This window comes from Elephas maximus, chromosome 23 (genome assembly GCF_024166365.1).
Source record: "Elephas maximus indicus isolate mEleMax1 chromosome 23, mEleMax1 primary haplotype, whole genome shotgun sequence".
NCBI classification, from domain to species: Eukaryota; Metazoa; Chordata; class Mammalia; order Proboscidea; family Elephantidae; genus Elephas; species Elephas maximus.
The window spans coordinates 76,214,159-76,240,705 of record NC_064841.1 but is presented as its reverse complement, the minus strand read 5'-3'; the positions used below and the strand labels follow the sequence as shown (position 1 = coordinate 76,240,705).

Genomic DNA, 26,547 nt, shown 5'->3' with positions numbered 1-26,547 from the left:
ACTGGGCACCATTTTCTTTTATTTTCCTATAATTCAAATCAAGTGCTAAAATTTAGTATGACACAATTCTGATTATCTTATTAGTAAAACTTCAGCTCAGTTGAAAACTCTCCAGCTGGCTATTTCACAGAGTTATCCCAGGGTGGGAAGATCTTTGTCTATGCCGCAGGCATGGAGAATCTGGACACGGCTATACAAGTTCTGAGTTACCTCCAAGAAGAACCTCAGAACCCAAAACAGGCTGAAAATAAAACTGACGCTTCCCCTTGGCCCTTGCCCAGTTAACCTGTAGTTTAAGAGTGTAAGAAGAACACACAGAGAGAAAGGAGGTGATATCACGGGTGCTGTAAGACGGAAACACTGAGATAGTTTCTCACACAAATAGTTTGGCAGAGTTAGAAAAGATATAATTTCAAAGTCACTTCAGATCCCCAGAGTCCTTGAGCTCTGCCGCTTTGAGATTTACATCATGTGTGTATAGCCAAATATTTGTGAGTAGTGGCAGGACCTGAAGGCCGTATTCCTCAACACATGAAATACCCCTTTGTAGGAGGGAGTGCCCTGGTGGTGCAGTGGTTAAGAACCACACTGCTAACCAAAAGGTTAGCAGTTCAAATCCACCAGGCACTCCTTAGAAACTCTAGGGGGCAGTTCTACTCTGTTCTGTAGGGTTGCTATGTATGACTTAATGACTTAATTAAACTTCGAGTTTAATAAAGGGCACTTCAAACAAGTTATTTTATGATCAAATTAGAAGGACTGTTCTATAACACATATTGATTTTCCCTTTTTAAAGAAGAGTCAAATATCCCATTCTCCAAAGCCCTCTGCAAATATACACTCTATGAAGGTAAGATACCTTGCCTTGACTTGTTCACTGGCTGTAGATGCTCAAAAATTTTTGTGGAATGGATCAATGAATATAACTTGTCCTTGAAAATGTACTAGCTACTGTAAGTACAATAAGATATCAACATTTTGAATGTAAAGAAGGCTAATGTTTGTAGAATATTTTCGCTCCTATAAAATGCTTTTGCAAACAACACAGTTAGTACTAATGGGGTAGTGGGTACAAGGGAAATTCTGGGGTTTGGGATTCTAAATCAATGTAAGTATTCTGCAGCTCAAATGTGCTTTTAAGGTGTGACAGCCCCAAATGAGCAATAAGGTTGGTTAGAAAAACTTAACAATTATCGTTACGCTTTTTTCTTTTTTAATTGCTCAGTTAACGGACATCCCAAGACTCAGGACTACAATGTGTACAAAAATAAAAGGTTTAGTCACTAACCCATATGGCTATTTAGAAATAGGGTGGATGGTTCCATAGTGGCTAACATACATCAGGATCCACACCAAATTTTGGAAATAAGATCACGTGAACCAGAACAATGACCTTCTATAACAGGCATTGTGCATGCTTCAGACAATGGGAAATTTAGACACATAAACAAAAGACAAACAACAAAACCTGCCAAAAAGGCATAGGAAACACCTGCATTTTTTTTTTTTTTTAATGGAACAAGATACTAACGACTATTTCATATGAAGGTTTTAACTGTAGTAACCAGAAAAAGAGATTCAAAGCATTTTAGAAAAATATCAGACAACAGCTTCTGTAATTTAAATTGGAAACTTTCTTCTTCAGTTATTTCGATTGGCAAGAGAAGAGATCTTTACAGACATGAAAAAAAGCTTGTCTTCAAGAAATAATACACTATAAAAAAGTGCATTTTCAAACAGTAAAACATCTCTAAGTTTGAAACTACAGTATGATGCTGCTTATTTTAATTAAAAAAATGGATAAATTTCAGAGAAGTAAAACTATACAGGATGGCAATTTTATTTTCAAATTCCTGATCTCTCAAAGACAGACTTAGGAGATTCTGAAATAGCTCACATTAAGGGAAAAATGGGTCAATTTGGTTTGCTCTCCAGAGAGAGACCATTATTTTATTTCTAAACAAAAAAGTCTGTTAAAAGGTTTGGGAAAGTTTTTCTCTTTGTGCGTGGCCCAACCCCTACACAAGTTTCTGTAAACCCTCTTTCAAAAGAAGCACCTCCATGCAGGGTCCCCACAGCCTGAGGGCGTGGACCCTGTGAAGTCAATGGCGGCATTGTCAGTCCCTTCTTGGCAATTGTGCGTCTAATTGTACACGTTTCACTTACATTTAAGTTTCCTTGAGTGATAGTAAGGACACTTGGAAATTCCCAGAGTGAGATATAGCATCTGTATTTAAAAAAAAAAAAAAAAGTGAGGTGAATTCCCACAGTTGCTCAGTGTGGGGATGTAATCTTCCTGGCCTCGCCTGCAGCATCCTGCTTCTTCTCTAGTCTTTGACCCAGTTCCCTGTCTCTGTTTATTTTGGGAATTCCTGTCGAATCAAAGTCAACAAGAATATAAAGATCAATGGAGGCAACAAATGGTGGAGATAGGAATGACAGTGGATTTGTGGCATGGCCACAATCAGACCACAGCTCTGTCCAGAATTCTAGAGTTATCTTGCAGTGACATCCCCCGATAACATCTTCCTAAGGACAGGGAATGTCAATGCTAAAAACAGAAGTTCATCTGAGAGAACTCGGAATTTTTCAAAATACTTACCAATTATTGTTCAAAGCATATAGGGGCATCTGAAATAGGTCTGATGTAAAAATTAGGTAAATTTTAAAAAAGGCAGTAGTGCACTGTAATAAAGTTTCAGACATTAGAAATGTACGCTGAGTTTCATTTTAAGTTCTAAGATGGAATGCTAAAAATTACTAAAATCCTATGTTGAATACTAGTGAATAAAAGGTTTTTTTTTTAAATGATAGCAAATAGCTATTCCCCTAGAAAACACAAAGATACGAATCTATAAAAATCTAAAGTAAAAATACATAAATATACATAAATATAAACGTGTGTGTGCGTGAATATAAGATGTGTACATTTGAAAACCCTGCAGTGGAAACTCTGGTGGCGTAGTGGTTAAGTGCTACGGCTGCTAACCAAAGGGTCGGCAGTTTGAATCTGCCAGGCGCTCCTTGGAAACTCTGTGGGGCAGTTCTACTCTGTCCTATAGGGTTGCTATGAGTCGGAATTGACTCGACAGCACTGGGTTACTGGGTAGGAGCCCTGGGGAAACCCTGATGGCGAAGTGGTTAAGTGCTACGCCTGCTAATCAAAGGGTCAGCAGTTCGAATCCACCTGGTGCTCCTTGGAAACTCTATGCGGCAGTTCTACCCTGTCCTATAGGGTCGCTATGAGTCGGAATCGACTCGACGGCACTGGGTTTTGTTTTTGGATACATACGGTGTCTACTTTTTTTTTTCTCTTACAATTCCATGACTGGTGGACAAGGATATGGGTGATAATACAGAGTTTCTCACCCTCCATAAATGTCAGTTTCAAAAGGCGAATCTTATTCATCTTTGTGATTAGCTTAGGATTTCCATTACTCATCTTTCCTTCTGAGATAACTGACATTTTTGAAGGGGCTCCTTTTTGTTAAATTTTATTTCCTCCTACTTGAAGAAATCTTTTTAATTTTCTGGAATTAAGAAGCTCCTTTTCATCCACAAAGTTCTTTTTGTTTAATTCCTCAGTCTGACCATTTCCCTGGAGGGTATGCAGATGCTGGACACCCCTTTTCATTAATGCTATCCTCAAAATAAAGTCCTAAAAATACCAGGGGCAATTAACATCTAGAAATCTCCTTTTTGGTTAATAGCCAGCCATCTTCCTGGAATGTCTGTATTTGAATCAGATCAGTATCGGACAAGTAAAAGACAGATAAAACACCAAGGGCAGAAGAAAACCCTCGTTTTCCCTATTTCCAAATTAGGAACTTAAGCTTTCAGCAAATAACAGGAAATCAGTGTAAAATCCTGCATCAAGGTTCAAAAATTAAGTGACAAATGGAAGACCAACAGTCAAAACCAAAACTAACAAACAAACAATAACAAAAAACCTACTGAAAGAAAAAAAATATGGATTTTTTGGTAGAAAAATGTGTGTGAGCAGTGCAATAACATGGTTGGTAAAAAAGGGTGATAGAAGTACAGTGTCCAGATCCAGGTAGGATATAGTTTAACTTCACTCCACACTGGTGAGGCATCAGCTAGAAAGCTATGCTGAAATCTGAAGGCCAGGATTTAAGTGAGAACGTGAGAAACTCAGAGGAAGGTGATTAGAGTGAGACAAAGGTTTTATATGAGCAACTGGGAAAGAATTCAGGAGTGTTTGGCCTGAGAAGAGAAGACTCTCGGGGAAAACACAACGGTTAACAGAAGAGCTTAGCCGTAACAATAGGAGGGGCTAGACCACCAGCTGTCAGCTTTCTCAAAGACTTTCCCATATTAGGTGATATGCTGAATTAGCCAGCTTCTTCTCAAAATGTTCACCTCTAATAGTTTCTTTTGTTATTTTTCTCCCCACGCTATGTTTTGGAAAACTGTGTCCACCAAACGACACTACCTAACAATTCCTGAGTGCCTTCCATGTGCTGGGCATGGCTCCAAGGGCTCTCCATATATTCACTCAATCCTCCCCATAGCCCATCTCCACTTTGTACATGAGGGTACTGTGGGTAAGTCACACAGCTCGTATGTAGTACAGCTAGGGTTAGAGTCTAGGAAGACTGACGTGCTCTGAGCTACTTGCCTTTAATATTACTATACTTGCCTATCATATCCCAAGGAAACTGCATTTATTAATAGTATGGCTGGTATGGCCAAATCACGGGCAAATAGAAGATTCTGAAATATTGAAAACAACTAGCTATAAATCACTGGATTTAAAACCAGTGCACATGGCATGTGCTTGACTACTAACCCAAAGGTTGGTGGTTTGAACACAAGTGGTGGTGCTGTGAGACTAAGGCCTGGTGACCTGCTTCTGTAATGATTAGAGCCAAGAAAACCCTACAGAGGTGTAACTCTGTAACACATGGGCTGGCTATGAGCTGGAATCAACTTGATACCACCCACTCCACTGCCGTCAAGTCTTGACAGCAATGGGTTTTTTTTTTTTTGGAACGCCCCTTTGAACCTTAAGATTATATAATCATTATAGTTATTGGATGCAGATTTTAGGGTCCTTGAATATTGTTACACTTCTCATGTAAACCTCAACTACTAAGACAGGGAAAGTTGACATTTTCAAGAAAGTTATCAGTTTTGTTAAATTTGATTTCCTGCACATTGAAAAAACCACAGATCAGGGGTTCACATTCTTTCAAAAGGCAAGTTCACTGCTGGCTCACGTGGGAGGCGGTTCCCAAAGTGTCAAGGGCGATCAGAGAAGAATCTTCTTTCTTCCTTATTGGGGATTTATTTTCCTTATCCATACCACCAATTAGAGAATCATTTTTGATGGAAACATTTCTTGAAATATTCAAGTACAACCTCTCCTCTCAGTTAAAGCTGTCTTTAACTGACACTTTAATATGAAAACAGTTGAAGAGATCATTTTCTTTTCCAAACCCCACTGAGATAGAAATGTGTAGGGAATGGAGTTTCGGTCTGGAGGCCACTATGGTGGAAGAGAAAGCTAACTTGGAAGACCAGGAGCTATGAGCTAAGAACTGGTTGGAGTGCAATGCTAGCGTATGGGCAACACTAAGGATCTCAGCTGTGTATATTTGTGGGAGAGTGTGGGATTCCTGAAGAAGTAAGTGTGTGCCAAAGCTAAATTTTATGCTGTAATTTTACCCAGAGCTTTGGTGATAGCAACCATAGCATATTGCCACCTCTTGTTTGGTACTGATGGTTGTTCTAGCTCAATGACTAATTTGTCAATAATGCCAAATGATGCTCTCTGTTAATGGTATCACATTTTAATAGTCTCATAATGACTGGAGCTCATCTGAATCTATTAATGTAGCTATAATGATGTAATTCTATTTTAGCTCTCTTGGATTTCAAATTAAACACCCAAATGCTATTATTTAGTTCAGCCCTCTTTTCCTTGCCACTGGTTGAAAAATGGAAGACCATTTGGGATAATAAAAATTGCTGTTTAAACATAATGTAATTATGGCAGTAATAATATAGCTTCATTCTGTAATTAAAACAAAAAACAAAACAAAATACCTGTTGCTGTCAAGTTGATTCTGACTCACAGCGACCCTATAGGACAGAGTAGAACTGCCCCATAGGGTTTCCAAGGAGCGGTTGGTGGGTTCAACCTGCTGACATTCTGGTTAGCAGCTGAGCTCTTAACCACTGTGCTAGCAGGGCTCCATTTTTATAACTAAAAAAGCTTAATTACATGTTTTTAGAGTGCTTCTTGGCAATATTTGTTTTCTACAACAAGACATCTTTAGTGCATTTTCTAAACAACTCTTGAGGGTAGGTAGACCATATCGCTCCCCTGTTATATCTTTCTTTCAAAATACTTTCTTTACAATGAGAACAAGCTCAGGAAAAACACTGGCCTACGGGGGTAAAGCATTTCTAAGAAAGACATGAAACCAACAAGAGATTAGAAAGAAATGCCCTAGGGACTCGAATATGCTCAAGTTTATGAAGCTGTAAAATTAATCTTACTGCCTTGAAATGTTAAGTGAAAAGAAAAAAAGTTGAATTACTTTAAGTTCAACTTTTAGGAGTTAGATTATTTTCTTTTGCAACAACAGACTGTATTTTTCTTTAATAGAGCTCTTCATGATTTTTATTCTGGACAAATACAAATCTATCGAGGTTGTTTTTATTATCCAGTCTCAAATATATCCTTCTGTTCTTCCTAGATGTGGGACTGGGGAGAAGGCTTGTCATCGCAGGAGACCAATCGTTCTATCGTTCTATGAAGAGAAATGCAAATATTTTTAAAATATCAGGTGTTAAATGATGAGGCATTCACTCCAAGGCCTTCACGTGCAGGAAGCTTGGTTTACTGTTTCAGAGTTTGGCTTGAATTATTTGGGTGGCTCACTTTTTTGGGATTCAATCCTCTCTTTCTTTTGGGTTGCAATGGTATGACTTGGGGCCGTGAAGTACATGCCGTAAAACCTGTTGAAGATTTACGAATCTTGCACTCAGTGGCTGGGACATGCTAGTTGTCCCAGATTTATACATCCTGGATGTATAAGATTTACCACTTCTCAAAACTGTGTTGAAAAGAGTAGACTGTTCAAAAGCAACTTAAACAAAAGAGAACTGCTTCCCAGAGAACCACAGGAGTCTGTCACATTTGTTCCAAAGCCACGTGAACTCATTCGCCTCAATGGCTGTGGTATATTCCTCTTATCAACTAGGTTTTCTTGGCAGATGCTAAATATGTGTGCAATGCATAAAAGCGACCTTGACATGAAGGTTCTCTTGAAATATATCTATTATCTTCATAAGACTTTAAAAATGTCATAATCACCACTTAACGTTTATTTTCTTAAAAATAATTATTACCATGCAGAGCTGATTCTAATTAGAGAGGCCAACCTCATCACAGAATTCATTTGACCTCATGTTTCTTTATTTAAAACAGATTTTCAGTACGAAGAATAGTTATGGTGCCTTACAAAGACAATTTTATAAAAAAAAAAATCAATGCTGAAAAAGTAGCTGGGAACTTATTAGGCTAAAGATATTATTTGCCCAACATTAATTACTTTCATTTCATTTTCTTTTCTTTCTGGTTCCAAATCTTTAGAAATTATTTGCGCCATACTTTTTTTGGATATGGAACACTTTGTTCATATGGTGAGGACTATTTAATGCCCATGTGGGCTTAGCAGGACGTTATCATCAATACAGGGCTTGTACTGGGTGGCTGGAGGTCTAATCTTGCTCTAACTCTTCTAGATCCTAAACTTTTAGGCTGGACACAGAGAGGAAAGGAACAGGGCTATGTCGATCTTTCTAATCAGTGGGGACATAGGCCCTTTTGAAGCCCTGCTTTGTAGTTTCCATATGAGTCAGACATCTGAGGACTTGAAAGGTTTGGCTGTCTACACCACAGTGAACCAGTTTGGGTGGGATACCAGAGGGCTCAGGCTGCTCTGGGCTTTAGGTTGGCCAGTTTCTTAAGAACACTGTGAGACACCTAAAGCTGCTAAAAATAAATTTAGTTTTATATTCACCAGTGACAGTATCCAAAATGCACATAGCGCCTTTTCCCTGAAGTGCAGCTAGAGCGTGCTCTGAGAATTAAGGACAAGGATAGTTTCTTCCAAATTAAAGATGGAGAAAACAAGGCAGAGATGAGATGACCCTGATTTCCTATTTTATGGGACACTCCATTGTATGTGTGTTTTTAGTTGGCAAATTCAAAAGGCCCCTCATTGAGGAATATGTGCACATGACCACTTGGTTTGGTCATTTCTGCCATTTTTTTCCTCCGGTCATTATTTTACTGTCTCTAAATAAAAATAACCTATTTGTTTTCTCTTTATTATCAGAGTAGCCTGATCTAAGATTACTTACAAGCAAGAAAATCGAAGTCTTATACAGACTGTATAACATTCAAGGACTAGCAAGCAAAACTGGATTGGGAAGATTTAACGCATGTTGTTTTCAAGATGCAGCCATTTTAGATCCTCTCCTTCTGAGTAAAAATAAGGGAATACAAATTCAGAGAAAACATGTCTATTTTCAGAGGCACTTTTAGAAAGCATATAATGTTTGATATCAACTTTGGTGTCGTCCTTTCAGAAATCCTGCGATTGTTTACTAAGAATGAATTGGAAGTGAATAAAACAGAACAGAAGTCTTTGAAGACTGGCATTCCTTCTCTGACAGAAAGGGAGAAATGTTCTCCTTGTCAAAACATTACCCCACGAAGCAGGGAAAAAGGAGGATTTCTAAAACCCAGTTTTCAGTATGGCTTATAAGAACAGTAGAAAAGTTAATTCCTCTTACCTCAATTTATCAACAGTTCCTTGGAGTCTGTGTGAGGCTTTTCAATCAAGACATGAAATAGTTATGACGGTTATTATCCTGGCTATGAACAGTCTAGTATATGTTTTCCCTCAAGCCATGAAAGGAAGGGCATTTTTCCAAAACCATAAAAACTTTAGACTGGAGTTCAGTTAACAATTTTGTCACCATTCTTAGTGATGGTGGGGTGCTGGCTGGCCCGTTTCCTCTGGGGTGCTGCATGCAGAGGCCATGGACCAGAGTCCTTGGACATTCATTGGGGACAGTCTCCTCCATCCCTCACCCACCAGCAGACTGGCATTTCTATGCTTCCGCAAAGACCATTCTTTCACTAATGTCACTGTTTTCCAATCTGTTTTCTTTTTAAAAACCCATCTGGCCATAGGTCATGGTCACACCCAAAGTGTTGGGGAAACTGGTTAAGTTAAAAAAAAAAATTAATTTTTATTGCCCAACTTTGCCCCCTCCTCTTCTGCAAGCTACGAAAATGTCTACTCTGTAGAGACTTTCTTGGGATGTATATTCAGAAGGGAATATATGCATGTGTAGCTCTCTCAGAGATAGTGCGCTTTTTAAAAAATTATTATTTCTCAGGTAATACACTAATTCACTAAAGATTTGTTGTGTTTCAAGGCATTGAAGTGATTGTCATCAGCAACACCTGGAATCAAGAGAGCAGTGTAATTTTTCATTATGAAGGACGTGGTATAAGCTGTCAAAGCGGTGTGTGTGTGAGTGTGAGTGTGTGTGTGTGAGCGTGTGAGTGTGTGTGACTGTGTGTGAGTGTGTGTGTGTGTGTATGCGTGAGTGCGTGTGTGTGAGTGACTTGTGTGAGTGTGTGTGAGTGTGTGTATGAGTGTGTGTGACTGTGACTGTGTGTGACTGTGACTGTGTGTGATTGTGTGTGTGACTGTGTGTGTGAGTGTGTGACTGTGTGTGAGTGTGAGTGTGGTGTCTGTGTGTGACTGTGTGTGTGAGTGTGTGAGTGTGTGTGGTGTTCATCAGAAGGCGGAGAGATGTATAAATACAATATTAAAACATTTTTAACCCTCCCTCTGCACTTCAGTGTTAAGACATCCAGTGTGCCAATGCCTCACTCACCATTAATCACTGAAAATATATTGTATTTTCAGTGATTACGTATATGCTCTCTGCTAACTACATTAGTTATCAAATATTTGCTTAGCTGTTACCATAAGCAGCTGTGTGTCACGCGCAATTTCTGCCGAAGTTGATAAATGCTAGGCCACAACCCCTGTGATTAATTTTCACCAAGAAGTTTCATGATTTCTATTGTTTAATACTGTATTTTACTGATAGGAAACAACAGAATTCCAGGGTAAAGCTGATCATGTTTCAGATAAAGGAAATGATGATTTAAATAAAAATGCAACTGTTTTTCAAAAATTTTTTCTATGCACTGACTTTCAATCACCCATTCAGTGGAACGGTATTAAAATCATGTCTTTTTAGGATTGTACAAGGTATTCTTCATTTGAATGGGCTCCAAATTGGACCATTTTCCATCAAAACCTGAATAGTTTTACAGTGGTCAGTTTGAAATTAAATATCTATCACAATGAGGTAGGTTGGAGAATGGTGGAAGGGTCCAGAAATTCCATAATTGCTTCTCTCTTCCCAAAATGTCTAGAAATTATATAATTTCTACAGCAATTTATTAAATGTCCTACTTCAAGAAAACGCTTACGGGAAGCTTGCTGGCAATGATGGAAGAAGCCCTGGGTTGGATTACCAAAGGCCTGGTCTGCTGAAGACGATCCGAACAGGGAGTGCTCACGATGGGGAGGGCTACGGTCAGAGCTCACAATGGAAAGGTAAAAGATGTGATTTCCCTAAGAGGCTGTGGGATGGCTGGAAGATGAGGTGCTGAACTGGTTGAGAAGTTTTCCCTCACTGGTTGATTAAGCCGTTCTGTATATACACCAGTTCCAGTGTGGGTCTGTTTATTTTTGAGATAAGATCCTTTCTTGTAAAGACATAAGCCTGGAAATTGACAAATCCTAATGTTATTTTCATGAAATCCTGACTTCATATTGTGTTCTCATTTCTTCTGGGGTTCAATATATAGATTATTCTCATATGTTTATTAGGAATTTATTGTCTCTCTCTCTCTCCCACTCTCCCTAGACCCTACCTCCAGTCCCACCTCTACACTCAATAGAATTGTGATATCCAACATGGCAGCCACCAGCCTCCAGCAACAAGGCCTGGTGGCACAATGGTTAAAGGGATCAACTGCTAACCGAATGGTCGGTGGTTTGGAACCACCAGCAGCTCTGCGGGAGAAAGATGCGGCAGCCTGCTTCTGTTGAGATTCACAGCCTTGGAACCCCTGCGGGGTCACTATGACTTGGAATTGATTCAAAGTTAGTGGGTATAGGTAATTCACGAATTACGTGGACATTGTCCAGCCAGCTGTAATACAATCCCCCCCAGAAAATAATAAAGTAACTGAGTTAATAAAACATAAATAAAATAAAAATAAAGTAACTGAGTCGCCGCAGCTACTATTGAACAGAGCTACTTTTGCTCCAAAAACACACTAAAAGTAACTGCAAGATTTTGAAAGTGGGTGAGAGACTTATAGAAGTCCCGAAGCCAGGCTATTTTTCTGTTATTTCTGAGTAATTATTTACCCTTTCTGGGCTTTGTGATTGTGTATAAAACCCTGGTGATGACTTGTCTTAAGCACGCTGAACATACTGTTAAAAAGTGGCTGGAAAAACAACAGCTGTTGGAAAAGAGGACTGTCAGGGCAGCAGCTTTGGGCTGCCAAGCAGAACTGATGTTTTATTCTAAACCTACAAATACCTTCAAAAACTAAGATAAACAGCCACACGGGTTATGGAAACCCATGGAGTTGCTGACCATGTAGGTTGTTGTTTTCTGAGCCACCGTCTAGTTGGCCACTGACCCCTGTTGGGCCAACGCAGGATGGAATCTGTCCATTGTGATCTGTATGGTTTTCACTGGCTGATTTTTTGGAAGTAGATTGCCAGGCTTTTCTTCCTAGTCCATCTTGGTCTGGAAGCTTCCCTGAAACGCGTTCAGTAACACGCAAGCCTCTACCGGCAGAAGGGTGGTGGTTGCACATGAGATGGCCAGGAACCAAAGCCGGCCTTCCCTCACGGAAGGGGAGAATTCTACCGCTGAACCACCACGGCCCTGCTCACCACATACACACACTGTGAACTGGCTGTCTTTACACAGTGCCACAGTGGTCTACCAGTTTTCAGATTTTTACTACGTCATTTTGAAGGAAAAAAATATCAGTTTTATTTTGAATTCCTGGTTCTACACATTTAAGGGTAAGTAAGGTTTTTTTTTTTAAATTTTTTTTTTTTTTAAGGTTTACGACTGGGAACCACATAATAAAATATACTATTAGCAAGACGACAACTCAAATTAGAGAGAAGATCTTGCCAATTTGGTGCTTTGGGCCCACTCAACTTCCTGTCCCTGAGGCTCCGGGTCTGTTTCTTTCGTCTTCCGATGGGTAACCAGTCTGATCAGACAGAGAACACCAAAGACATGGAATTTCCTTGTGTTCCCATTCATCTGTCTCCACCACCTCCGAGAGCTCTCTGCTTCCCCTTTTGCTCAGTTTCTCTCTTTTGATTTACATTGTTGAATTTAAGGAATCTTGTGAGGTTAACAATTATTTGCTTATACTTTGACCCCAGTCCAGGGATCCAGAGACTGTGGGAAACTTTCAGTTACATAAAAAAATGTAACAGCTAAACACAACTTGTCCCAAGCACTTATCCACTGCTAAGCAAGTATGTTATTTGCAAACTTCCTGAAGCTTTGTCCCCTGCTTTGCAGCTCACACCATCTGGCCTGTGGAGGTAGCTTGAGAATATCGGTGATGAACGCTGAGTGGATGGTGTGGGAGATGCCAGTTCGCTCGGTTAGGGGCTGGTGAGAGAGCTCTGAGTCTCACTCAAAGTCTTGGTTTCTCTTTTTCCTACCATAGTTTGACAGGGCTTACTGACAATCTCAATCATTCCCAACATTTTGGACTTACACAGTCTGTCTTTGTATGTGCTGGTTTTTAAAACACCTAACTGCCTTTGGAAGAAAAGGTCCCTTTACTTTTGTTATTAACAAGTTGTTTCAATGAATTGCATTTGACCTCACTTTGAAAAATGTGAGAATTTCACAACCCTTAATATGCAAAGGCAAAGCTGTCCTTGTATTTGTTGAATCAGATGTCTCGTCTGCTCTATTTTTCCTATTATTAATGTTTATATCATAAAACCAAAATATGGAGGCAATAATTCTCATGTCAGAATTATTCACCTCGATGAATTCCACTCAACTGTCTTCAGTCTCCACCAGGCACAAAGGAAAAAAAGGAAAAGATAAGAGGACTGGAGAACTCTGTCTAGTAACACATTTAGTGGTCTGAGGTTTTTGGCTGAAGTTCGTTTCTTAGCTTTCTTTGAGAGTATTTCAATCACCCTGCATAGTATCAATGAATTAGGGCTTATAAATTTTGATTACTCCAATGTATTTAATAGGGGGATCATTTGAAACACAGACTCACAAACAACGGTAAGGTCTTAAGCCTTTTCTTAAAGTTATTTATTTATTTTTAATTCACTAAATGACCAAAGAGGTTGTTCGACAAGGAGCCAGGGAATCAGAACTTAAATAAGGAAGGGAGGAAAGGCTTTTTTCCTCTCTGCCTGCTCCCCTTCCTCCACCCCCGGGGAACCTCGTTCACAAAGGTTAACATCTGGGAAGACAAGGGCAGATACAACAGATTGTTGTATTGGGAAAAGAACCGACTTCAAAGTCTGAAAACTTGTTTTGTTCTGGACCCTGCCACAACCTAGGTGTGAGACTTGAGCAGGTCGTGTACCCCCTGGTGTCCATCCATGTCCTCTGATGTAAACTAAAGGTCTTTCAGCTCCAGCCAGGGAGTGGGGAGTATACAGACAGCTGGGTCACAGTTGTACCTCTGCTGGCATGACGTGTGAGGCTGGGGGGGTTCTGCCAGTGAGAAGCAATTCCCTCTCAACTGTGTGAATCCATGACCCACCACTCCAGGGTGGAGAATCAGACCCAGTAAATTTTACACAGAGCTCATTCACTTGGAAACTTGAGATTGCATTTGGAATTAGAATCCACAGTGCATTTGTGCTTTCTGTTTGGAGTCCAGAAGTTATCCAATAACATACAGTTTCTGATGTTGGCTGTCACCATGGTGAGGGCCAAGTTAACTCTACCCCATGTCCATATAAGGCTGAGTTAGCCAAATACTCAGGGAGTGGAGGGTTCTGAAGTCAGGCCTTTTCATCATTGCTACAGTAGCACCGGAGGGAAAATATATAGCAAGGGACCCCAGGGGAAGCTGTGGGAAAGAACAAACTATGCTCACAGCCCGTTGAGGAACAAAATCTGTCCAACTGCTATTTTTATGTATTACATTACTTTAAAAAAAGACGATTAATCCAAAAGTTGAGCAAAAAAAATAACTCTGCTTTCTGCAGGAACACATTTCAGAAGGTCTGTTAATTAACAAATATTTAATACACATACATGGGGTCTGTGTTACTGAGAAAGAAATACCTCTTTATAAATGCTTCAATACAGTATATACAATTCTCCTAACAAATGATCTTCAGTCATACGCTGGGCTTTCCCTGTGAAAATGGCAAGTGGTATCTTTCGTCCCTCCTCACCAGGTTTTTTTCTTACCTTCACTGTCAGTGATTTATCCATCAACATCTGATGGCACACTTGAATCCGCTGGGCAGCCTTGCACACTGACTGTTAAAACAACCCAGTCATGGGATCTCTATGGTCCCATTCCAGCATGTGTCCAGGCCCAGACTTAATGTTGGTGTTGAGCATCACACAGGACAAGTGAAATGCAGACTTAGCGATATTTCAGGTAATGTGAGCACTACGGATAGTGGATCCCATAGTACAGGCTCTAAACTGGGGAATCATTTGGCTGTGTCTCTTGAGCAAACTACTCAGACAATAGCCAAATCTCAACTTAATTTGATGGATGTTGATAACCGCTCTGTATAATTAGAGGAAAGTAAAGTGCACACTGGGTTTTGGATTACTCCTGCTAATTAAACTGACCAGCAAGGTGTCCACCTTTTACTTTGCTTGGCTACGTATAGACACAGACTCCAAGAGTTGTTCTTAATTAGGGATGGTGAGAAATAAAAAGGTCTCAATGCCTGCACTAAAACAGAAAGGTAGGGGGACCTTAGAAATGTCCTCTTAAAAGACCTTTTGGCATAATACAGAGTACACTGCTAGGAAGATGGCATTATGCATTGAAATAACTGAATTTAGCTGTACTTACTCAAGAACAAAATTCTTGGTAAGGCATCATGGGGAATTTTGATATATTGGTTCTGCATTAAATAGTCATATAAAGTGAACAAGAACAGGCCCCTAGCCAACTACTCAGTGTGTTTGGGCTGTGTTTGACTGATTACATGGAGAAGAATATAGAATCACAATAGTCTACCAGTATCCCACTAATTTATCTACTCCACGGCCATGTAAAAGCTGAGTTAGCCATGTGCTCAGGGAGTGGATAGTTCTGAAGTTAGACATTTTCATCCAGGGCTTTGAACCTGGTTTGTCCCTGGCTGAACTCCTGCTGAGAATCTGCATTTCCAACAAGTTCCCAGAAGTTATACACAAGAATCACTGGGGGATCTTGTTAAACTGTAGGTTCTGATCCTGTTTTCTTCACTGCTACATTAGCACCATATAGAAAATCTACAGCAAGAGACCCCAGGGGCATTTTAAATCTCTTGAAATGGCTTCCATATATTTAAAAAATATTTATCCTTGTTAAATGCTGATAAATTATCTTCAAACATCAATTCCTAAAGCATAAAGTTCCCACTCCAAGAGGAGGGATCTTACTACAATGAAAGGTAACTATTTTGAAGATTGTAACTCGTGGCGAACACAGAACATGCAGAAGGAAGCTTCGATCTAATGGCAGAAAGCCTCCTTGGATGTTGTGATCTTTGTCACTGAAATAATGATTCATCACACGTTAGTTAAATAAGACCACCACATTTTTAAAGAGGTTCCCTATGACAAAATTATACCTATCTGATTTTTTCTGAAAGGGACTCAGTCAGTAAAGGATACGTAGCTATAATATCCCCAGCCTCCAGAAGCCAAGTTCCAAACAAGAGGTTTATCCCTCCAAGGGGGTGGAAATGGCTTATTTTACAAACTGACTTCAGGATTCACTTGGTATCATTCGGAACACCCAAGGACTGTTACAATTTGTGACGCAAACAACAGCAGGGCAAAGAGGACAAGAATTCCCAGTTCCTCTCAACAGCCTGACAGGCATGTGAATCCTAGAGGGAAACGTGCGATTCAAAGGCACAGGCTGAAAAGAGTTTGTGTCATAAAATTAAAGCTACTTCCCACAACTCCACACACAAAAGACCGGATTTAGTTAAAACACATAAGCACAAATGTCATCTTTTTTAAGTCAGCAATGCAAAGATTCAAAAATCAGCTTTCAGAGCAACACAATGAGAGAGCAATGACTTTGACTGAACACGTTAAACCCAAAATAAGGTCAATATTCCAAATTTTGTCAGGTTTTATGATGATCATTTGGGGCAGCCTTTTTTTCCTCCTATCCATGAAATAAAGAAAAAAAAAATCCATGAAATAGGGACTATAAAAGGCATTTAGGGAATACATAGAATGATCTTAAGAGTTAGAATGATTATCAGGGGTACAACTGCCAATGCTTTCCATTTTACATGTCTATACTGCAACATAAATGTAGCTATTTAATTGCAGTATAGATACAGAATATCTTTATATAATATTTTATAAAATACATCTTTATGTATAATAGGATAAGTATAAAGCATGGCTGCACTATATATGTGTGTGTATGGGTATATGTATATACATACACACAGACATATGTAACAACAAAAAGATGGTTAAGAAAGTTAACACTGTTCTCAATTTACTAGGAAAGTGACCCAGTTTTGAATTATATTATTGTTTAATCTGGTAAAGAAAAAGCTTTGTTTATCAAATGTCTTAGCAAAGTACGCAGCTGACTTAATCAGGTAATCTAAAGGCACTGTCATTTAAAAGAGACGTATAAGGAAGACAATATTGTAAAAAAGTTCAGTAAGCATGGCTGCCAGCTTGTCTGTCAGAGCAAGGGCAATGCTAAGACTTACACGTCCTCCTTTCTCCGGGTAGCACTGGCAGCCCCCGCTGCAGTCTCTTCCTCCACAGGGCACGTCATACTTCTTCACACCCTGCAAAAAGAAATCACAGAGCACGCGGCAAGTTACTTAAAATATTTTCAATGACAAGACGTATCATACTACCACCTGTTCAGAGCCCTTCCAACTCTACAAGCTAACCATTCATTCAAAATACTGGATAAGACTTTTTAAAGTGCCTACGAAGTGGTCAGGGAGTTAACATTCTCGGCTCCTAACCAAAAGGTTGGATGTCCAAGTCCACCCAGAGGTGCCTTGGATCAGAGCGGCTGGTGTGTTCGAACCTCCAGAGCACAGGAAGTAGCTCTTAGTTCTCCCTGGAGACGCAGGGAACACATTCCGCAGGAGGAAGCTCTGAGATGAGCCAGGGCTTCGAGCAGGAGGGGTGGCAGATGAGGGGAGGGAGAGGGAACAGCCTGGATTTGTGGTTTAATTCAATGCAGCCGGGCCACTCACAACAGAAAGCAGGTCGTGGTGAATTACAGACTTCAGAGCAAGGTCAGCCTGAGGAGGTGGAACTTGAAAAGATACTTAATGGGATGACAAACCTCTCACCTCCATCAGTGCTAGTCACAGGCATACACAGGGCATTGACCGGGACGGATGTGCAAAGAAAACCTCATTTTTGTTTCCCTTTCACACTATGAGGAGCTCTGGTGGCGCAGTGCTTAAGTGCTCTGCTGCTAACTGCAAGGTCAACAGTTCAAACCTGCTAGTGCCTCCTTGGGAGAAAGATGTGGCCGTCTGCTTCCATAAAGATTAAAGCCTTCGAAACCCTAGGGGACAATTCTACTCTGTCCTATAGGGTCGCTATGAGTTGGAATCAACTCTGTGGCAAGGGTTTGGGTCCCCCCCGCCCCGTCCTCCCACTCCACGATGAGGCAGGCTTATTTGCATGGAGGAGGAGGTGGAGGAGGAGGGGAATTTGTGGGAAACAGGCTTTCCAAACTATTTATCTAGTCGGGTTGGGTGGTGAAATCAAGTTTTTGTCAGGTACTGAGATACAACTCTTTAATGAGTTTAGTGGATAACTGAGGAGTTCTCTAGCTGGACCATTCCAACAGGGCTGGGGGAGGCATTTCTGGACTTTGATCTCATTACCTCAGATTTTAAAAAAGTGGACTTGGAGTTTGGATTATACGAAGAAGTATCTTAATTCTTCCCTTCAGACTGTGTATACAAGTACCAGATATCTGAAGCTGGAAGAAACAATCAGATTTATCTGCCTGTTTCCCTTTTCTCCGCCATCCGTCTGTCAGTCTGTCACGCTGTAGTGGCTGGCATGTTGCTATGATTCTGGAAGCTATGCCACCAGTATTTCAAATACCAGCAGGGTCACCCATGGTGGACAGGCTTCAGTGGAGCTTCCAGACTAAGACAGAGTAGAAGGAAAGGCCTGGCAATCTGATTCTGAAAATGAGCCAACAGAAACCCTATGGCTCACCACATAATATTGTCCAGTACAGTGCTGGAAGATGAGGTCCCTAGATCAAAAAGCACTACGATAACAGCCACAACGATGGACTTGAGCGTACTAACCACCGTGACATTGGCACAGGACCAGGCAATGTTTCCTTCTGTTGTACATGGAGCCACGTGAGTCAGAGCCAAGTCCACAGCAGGTAACAACTCCCTTTTCTGATCGGTCAAGTATTGGCCCTGTCCCTGACAGGTGAGTGATGGAGACAGCTCATGAGGGAACTCCCCTCTGGTTTGGCCACTCTCTGCCAGACTCAGCCAGACAGTCCTGGGTCCCACACAATGGAGCCATCCACTAGGCATTTATTTACACTCACAGGACTTCGGTTTTCACTGAGCCAAATCTTAGCGTGCAAGTAAGACCTACCACGTGACAGAACACAAAAAACGGGAACAAAATTGCATGTTGCCACATCTCTTTTATTCTCTTCTGAAGGGTGCTTTTTATGAGTTTTTGGTGACAATATTAGTTCCTGCTTTGAAGTTTTTATTTTTATGAACACCATATGTTTTCATTAATGTGAGTATGCTCAGTCATGGATGTGTTTAAATTTTTGGTTGGTAATATAGATTTTGAGAAATATTATTTGGGACTACATGGTTACTGGAGCCCTGGTGGCGTAGATGTTAAAAGCTTGGCTGCTAATCAAAAGGTTGGCAGTTCACATCCACCAGCTGCTCCTTGGAAACCCTATGGGGCAGTTCTACTCTGTCCTATAGGGTTGCTAAGAGTCGAAACTGACTCAATGGCACCTAACAACAAAACCAACATACCACCGTACTTTTTGTGTTCCCAAGCCTGCTGATTGATGGGCGACTGTCTTTCCCAGTGAGCCTTGGTTGCTGAAAATATGGTGGGGTACCTTCCATTATGGGGAACCTCTGGTTTCCCAAGTATCACACATACACACACAAACCCAAAACCAAGACCACCAGAGCTTCCTAACAGGAAACCACAGACATGCTTACAAGGCTTATGTAGGGGTACAAAAACCAAAAGAGATGAAGTTTTTACCCAAGCACACTTCCCAGTTGCACTACCTTACCTGAAAGCCTCAGACTAGGTATTTCACTTCAACCGACATTTCTTTTGCCTTTCCCCACTAAAAGGCAGCAGATACTTTCAGTGGGAAAGGTGGAGACCCAAAAAACTCCAGAGGTGTGAAAAACAGTTGGGATAGTGTACATCCACAGGTCAGCAAAGGGTTAAGTCTCAATGATGAGAGAGGATGACCACTGGGGGACTCCCTGTTAGTTTTTTTTTGTCTGTTTTCCTGGCAGCATACTGGCCAGAATTGTCCATGTTCCTGGCATAGTACTGGATATTCATGCGGAAATGCAGGCATATTTCCACGACCAATTCTAAGTAAAGACTTCATCTCTGTCCAACATGTGATGGTCAGGACAAGGAAATGCCTGGCTGGAAACCATCTGGCCAGAATTTACCATGAGGCCTCGGCGATAACTCAACATCCTTTTTGTATAGGTGATAAATCCCCCTGCTAACAGTTAGGTCACCTTGGAGTGGTTCACATTTTTTGTGTTCTTCTTGTTAATTCTTTATCTAATCAAGTACCTGATAATAGTATCAGTTACTTCTTCAAAGAATTCCAAATGTCTGAGAATCTTAAAACCTTCAAAGAAATCAGTAACTGGAAAGCCCTTTGACCCTGAATCTATTGTCCTGAGATAATTTTTAAACTTTAAACTGAAAATATCCCCTGAAGTCATCTTAAAACTGAACAATAGTTTAGCTTCACTAGTGAAAAAAAAAGGTCTGCCTTGAGCATTACGCTCTTTCAAGAACTATCTACGTGGGATCAAAGAGACAGCAGCAACTGGAAAGGTTAGACAGGACCCTTAGAAGGCAGTGAATTTATGTTAATGGGGGAGGAACAACTCAGAAAAGGAGAGTGAGAATGGCTGCACAACTCAAAGAATGTAATCAGTGTCACTAAATTGTACATGTAGAAATTGTTGAACGGTGTATGTTTTGCTGTGCATATTCTCAACAGCAACAATAAAATAAATAAAATTTAGGGAAAAAAAGTCTTTTGAATCTTTTTTCGGTCATCTTTTTGTTCTGCATGAGGCTATGAGAGAGCTTGAGTTATACTAGAAAAGTAAATATATATATGTATATATATATATACACACACACACATACATACATATATACACAATCCTTTCGCTCCCTCAAAATATGATTCTAGGTACTTGCCATTTTTTTTTTTTTTTTATGGCTTCAATGTTTTTCTACAGTGGGCCTCATAAAAATCAATATTTTGAAAACGTGATTTTTAGAAATCCCATTCCACCCTAAGCTATAAGTTTTATGGCTTACCTTTAGCACCAAATGGAGACGTCTAAATGGGCTACCACATTTACTCTTTTTATTAACTGTGACATGAGAGCGACCTTGGCAGATGTCTCTAGCTCACGCAGTAATTCATTGACCAGTTTGTTGGAAGGACTAGGGGGACTCCTCAGTCTACAGGGTAGAATAGTAAAGTCATACTCTCCTTCTGGTGCTCCACACGCTATTTTTAATTTTGATTTTGAAGCCACTTTCCAAATCTCTGTACATAAATCAATGGTTGAGATGATTCTGCTGGCTCCAAATTGATCTAACAGACTCTCTATTCTACGTTTAGAATATACAGTGAATTTAGCTATAGAAATGAGTTCATCTTAATCTACTCGTTTGCAACCAGGACTTGAAGACCTGATGAGTCTCTGTCTTAATACTTTCTCAACCATTTACCAGTGCCTCAGACACCCTGTCCCACAAGATGAGAAATAAGAAATACATCACTGAGAGACTTGAACAGCACTCTCCCTTACACATCATAGCCAATTCCCTTCCTGGAAATTCCAGCTGTGTGTGTGTACGTGTGTGTGTGTTTCTGTTTGTGTGTGTGTGTTTTCCCTCCAGCATCTGACATGTCCGAAAGAGAAGCTCTCGTGCATTCCAACATCTAAAAGAACCCCTGAGTACTACATATTGGTATGTTAGATCTCTAGGATGAACAGAAATATTTACTTTATTAAGGCAGGGCATATGTTCCAGACAGTCTCTTAAAGACTGAACAAGTCTCTATTCTGAGCCTAGGCATTTACCTGACAGGGCATGGAACTCTGGGACATTCTCAAGATACGAATGCCTTCTTAAATTATTAACCTTAAAAGATGACTATGTAAACTGCCGTGTCTGTGTCCCAGGCATGCCCCCTCGGACAGAAGAATACTAAAAGACGGCACCAATCATTGCTAATGCTCCATGACCTTGAGTCTGTCATTTGAGTTTATTGCTGTAACCCAAAGACAAAACAAAATCTACTTCTTGCCAGCTTCTTAAAATAAAAGGCTCATTCCCTTTCTACCCTACATCAACCTCAAGAGTCCGCCCACCACCCTCCAAGAAGACTAACTAGACCTGGTCACATCTTCGAGTTCAGAGTCTACATGAGGGCGTGCTTTTCGTGATAAGGCCTGTTTTACCACACAGTCTTTACAGGCATTTTATATTTCTAACCTCTTCTTTCTGCAAAATCGTGGGTTTAAATAAGGAAATATCAATAAAGTCCTCGTTAGCTCTCTTTCAAGTCTAAATTCCCACCAGTAGCATTTTTTTGAGCGGTATTCTAATACCTTGCTCTGCCACAGGCCACTTGGAGGTATACCTGGTCACTGACTTCACCCATCTAAGCATTTAAGGAGGAGATGAAGTTTCCAGGGCCCGGGGCTTCCTGAAGACCCTGCTATATGCATGCAAAATACTCCATTGCAATGGATCACGCTACATCCATTTAACTAAACTGACTAACCTCCTGAGTCTGTCTAGAAATCTTAATCCCAAGGGAAAAGAAAATTGGTTTCATGGGACCAATTATAATGAAGATTCATGAAAACTGGGTGAGGGTTCCCCACCCCTGCAGAATTGGAGTCAATTTGAAACCCGTTATTCTTATGTCCTGCAGAATGTCCCTACATTGTTGTATTCCCCAACTTTTCTGGCTCAGGACTCTATTTCAATCCCACAGCTGCTTTATAGTCAAGGTCCGAGACTGTTCCCAGGGATTGGGGCATTCTCACTACATCTTGCTCAACGGAGACCCATCTTAGTCGCTACTCAAGTACCCATGCTTGGCTGTTTCAAACTGTAGATCCAACTTCCAAATTCTGGCAGAAGCATGACTAGGGAGCTTAATCATTAATTCATCCAACAAATGATCATTTGAGGCATGTGCTCCCATCTTGCCAACTATGCCATCAACTCCCAAACTGGAGCCAGGCCCCATTTGACTCATCTGCTCCTTCAGGAAAAATTAGAAGAATTAAAATGTCGGGGGAAGTATTGTAAACAAAAGGAAAGGGACACTAATTTCTATATTATTGTAGGCTCTTGACATCTTAAAAAGAGTTGTGGAACCAACAGGGGTAGCTTTTGAAAAATAAATGTGAATTGTAAGTTTTGGGAAATAAGACAGAGTTCAAAGCTGCTTAAAAAAAAAAAAAAAAACTAGTAGACTGTGAATGCCTCTGAGCTGCGCCAGGAAGAGATGAAGGATGGGTAATTCTTGCAACAATTCACAGGAATCACACCCACATTGGTAAGGGAGGAGTAGGTCGGACGGAGCCATGAACAGAAAAGCAAAGTGAGAGAGAAAACTTGGGAAGACAGTAAACAAAGAGTTTGAGGAAGATTTACCTACAAATAGTGTTGAAAATGAAATGGAAGAGAGAAAAAGACAACAGAGAGAAAGGGAGATTGAGATTGAGGTTGAGACTGATTCGTTAAGAGGAAGGCGCTTAGATACAAAGTCAATGAGGTGATCAATCCATACTTAAAATGCTGACAATACTGCTGTTCTTCTATCTAGACCTTTGATACTCCAAGTGTGATCTGTGGACCAGCAGCATCAGTATCACCTAGCAGCCAGGTAGGAATGCAGGTCCCACCCAGATTTTACTGACTCTGAACCTGCTTTCTGACATGATTTCCGGATAAGCACATTAAAATTTGCAAAGCACTGCACTAGGTTAGTGAGTTGGTATTGCGAAAATGATGGTGTTGGTGAAGCATACTGAATATACCATAGACTTCAAGAAGAATGAACAAATCTGTCTTGGAAGAAGTACAGCCAGAACATTCCTTAAAAGCAAGGATGGGGAGACTTTGTCTTGATTACTCTGGGCATGTTATCTGGAGGGATCAATCCCTGGAGAAATACATCATGCTTGGTAAAGTAGAGGGTCAGCAAAAAGAAGAAGACCCTCAATACGAGGGACTGACACACTGGCTGCAACAATGAGCTAAAATATAGCAATAATGATTGTGAGGATGGCGCGGGACCAGGCAGTGTTCCGTTCTGTTATACGTAAGGTCATTATGAGTTGGAACCACCTAGACTTCACCTAACAATAAAAATACTGTGAAAAGGGGACTTGACAAAACACAATGAAACCATGGTAAACCAATGCACCACCTCCTCCAAAGGGGTACCTGTTGCCGTAGAGTTGGTTCCAACTCATAGCGACTCTGTAGGACAGAGTAGAACTACCCCACAGCGTTGCCAAAGAGTGCCTGGCAGATTTGGATTGCTGACTTTTTGGGTAGCAGCCAAACTCATAACCACTACACCACAGGGCTGAAGGAGTAGAAGGCAGTGTTTGTCAGGTTCAATGTGTTCGATAACTCAAAGCGGATCCCAGGTATCCCTGGGACCTCTCTCTGACACCCCACCTGTGGTGCATTTAGAGTGGCTCTGGATACCCAAGACCCACTTGCTGAGCTTCTAATCTCTCAAAATGCCCCCCACCCCAAAAGTTTTAGTTCTCTTTTCCTTATTCGAAACATTCTTTCAGGTCTCTTCTTTTTCTGCTTAATTTAATCCGTCCCTGAACTGTTAACCAGCATTGCAGTGCTTATTAGAAATTCTAGGAATTGGTTATGACCTGGATCACTTAAGAACCACTTGGCGGTGTAAAGGCATAAGATATATATTCTATAAACCTTAGATCATATTCTACTCAACTGGAATGCAACAGACACTGTTTCCAGGTACAAAGTGGAACATTTAGGACAAGGGATTTCTTGGTTGACTTTTTATATGGGAATTCTTTCCCTTGGAGCCGTACCTGTATCTTGGCATCATTTGACTTAGAAAGATTTGGAAGTACATCTATCTGTATGGCCATTCAGTTCATCACAGACACATTCAAAGCACCATGTATGTAGGACTAGTCTCCTTGTTGAGTCTCCCACCTTTGAGAGAACAGAAATCAACCAATCTTCTAAGGAAAGCCAGCTTTTACTTTCCTGAACCTGGCACGTAGCAGGTTTGAGTGGCAAATATCTTGTCTTGAGTCACTGGCTCTCTGGCTGCCAGATCGGCCATTAACAAAAGGGGGTCAGGACAGAGTTGGAATAGGGATCAACGGTAGCAGCTGCAAGATTAAGAGAACACCCGGTCACACATGTTGCTGGCCAGGCTCTTGCTTGAGCAATCCAATGGCAGGGAGGAGAAGGGAGTGTCAACTTGCCTCGCTGAGGGATCATGTACCATTAGACGGAGATGAAAAATCTTTCCTTCTCCACCTGGTGAAAACTGTGTTTTCCTCTGTAGGTGTCTGAGGAGTACCCTTCTTCAAACTGTGGAGAAAGCTGCTCAGTGGCACTTCTCCCCATGGCAAATCTGTACATATGTTTAGAACATTGAAAGACAGGTTTAAATCATAACTTCAATGTCAGAAAGTAAACCCCCCAAAAGATTTAGACTCTTGAAGGCTGGCTACTTCTGTAACTAACAGTGCGAATCACGTATGTAAATTAAGGGAACAAGCCCACAGAAATGCACCCAACTTTCTGCAGATGTGAATATTGTTTCAAGTTTACACAACATGTATACGAATGAAAGTAAAAAAAATGTTGGCCATTGTTCTCAGCTTGGACATGAAAAATGAGTATTACATTTATATGAAGATACAAGAACAAAACTCATTTGTCTTAACACAAAGAATATTTTGTCCTTACGTGTTCCAAGACACTTCTTGTCCCAAGGAAGTCTTTTTTTAAGCCAATATACCTCTAGCCAAAAAGAGGCAATTCTGTAGGGAACTGACAGATATTTTACCATGGTATTGGAGTCAGCATCTAACACAAACTTCCCATACAAGGGGATATTGAATAACCCATTCCAACTGACATAAAAGATAAGCATTTCTCATTGTTAAAAAGTACTCATCTTTCATGCTTAAGGCCAAAAAAAAAAAAAAGCAACTTCACGAGTCTTTGTCTTTGTCACAAATCCAGTCAAGCTAGACCTTTGAAATTTATCCTTTTAAGCAAAAAAGAGGTCAACAAAGAAGAAAAGCCAAGCTGGGAACAAGGTTCCCAGTAAAATTCTATTAGTTTATCAAAACAGGAAATATAAGCCATTTCCTCACACGCAGCTTTAGAAATTAAGGAAATAATTCCAACATAGTATTAGTAAGACAAGGTATATGGCAAAGGAAGTACAGATCACAACCACTGCACAGAGAACAAAAACCTTCTTCCCAATAAACTGGGTGGACAATTCAGCCAGTTTAGTTTCCTTTGTTCAGCAGTGTTTCAAGGGTGCCAAAAATAAATGCATTAATTCTAAAATGGTCCTGCAAAAATCCTGGAGGCACAGTGGTTAAGAGCTAAGGCTGCTAACCAAAAGGTTGGCAGTTCGAATCCACCAGGTGTTCCTTGGAAACCATATGGGGCAGTTCTACTCTGTCCTATTGGGCTGCTATGATTTGGACTCGATCAACGGCAATGGAATTTGGTTTTTGGTTTTGGGCGGCAGTGAAATAATTAAAGGACAAAAGTGCTCACACACTTAACATTAATTATTTCAATGGACTTTTACTAAAGCACCAACTAGCTCCCAGGCCAGGTAGG

General features: G+C 40.6%; 1 protein-coding gene across 2 annotated transcripts in view; it reads right to left on the bottom strand.

Moving 5' to 3' along the window:
• Positions 1-26,547, bottom strand: part of COL4A2 (collagen type IV alpha 2 chain) — a 242,979-nt gene that overhangs the window by 162,402 nt on the left and 54,030 nt on the right. For both annotated transcript variants that reach the window (XM_049867353.1, XM_049867354.1), the window contains exon 4: positions 17,088-17,168. In XM_049867353.1, the coding sequence (XP_049723310.1) occupies positions 17,088-17,168 (81 nt within the window). The remainder of the gene's footprint in view (positions 1-17,087; positions 17,169-26,547) is intronic.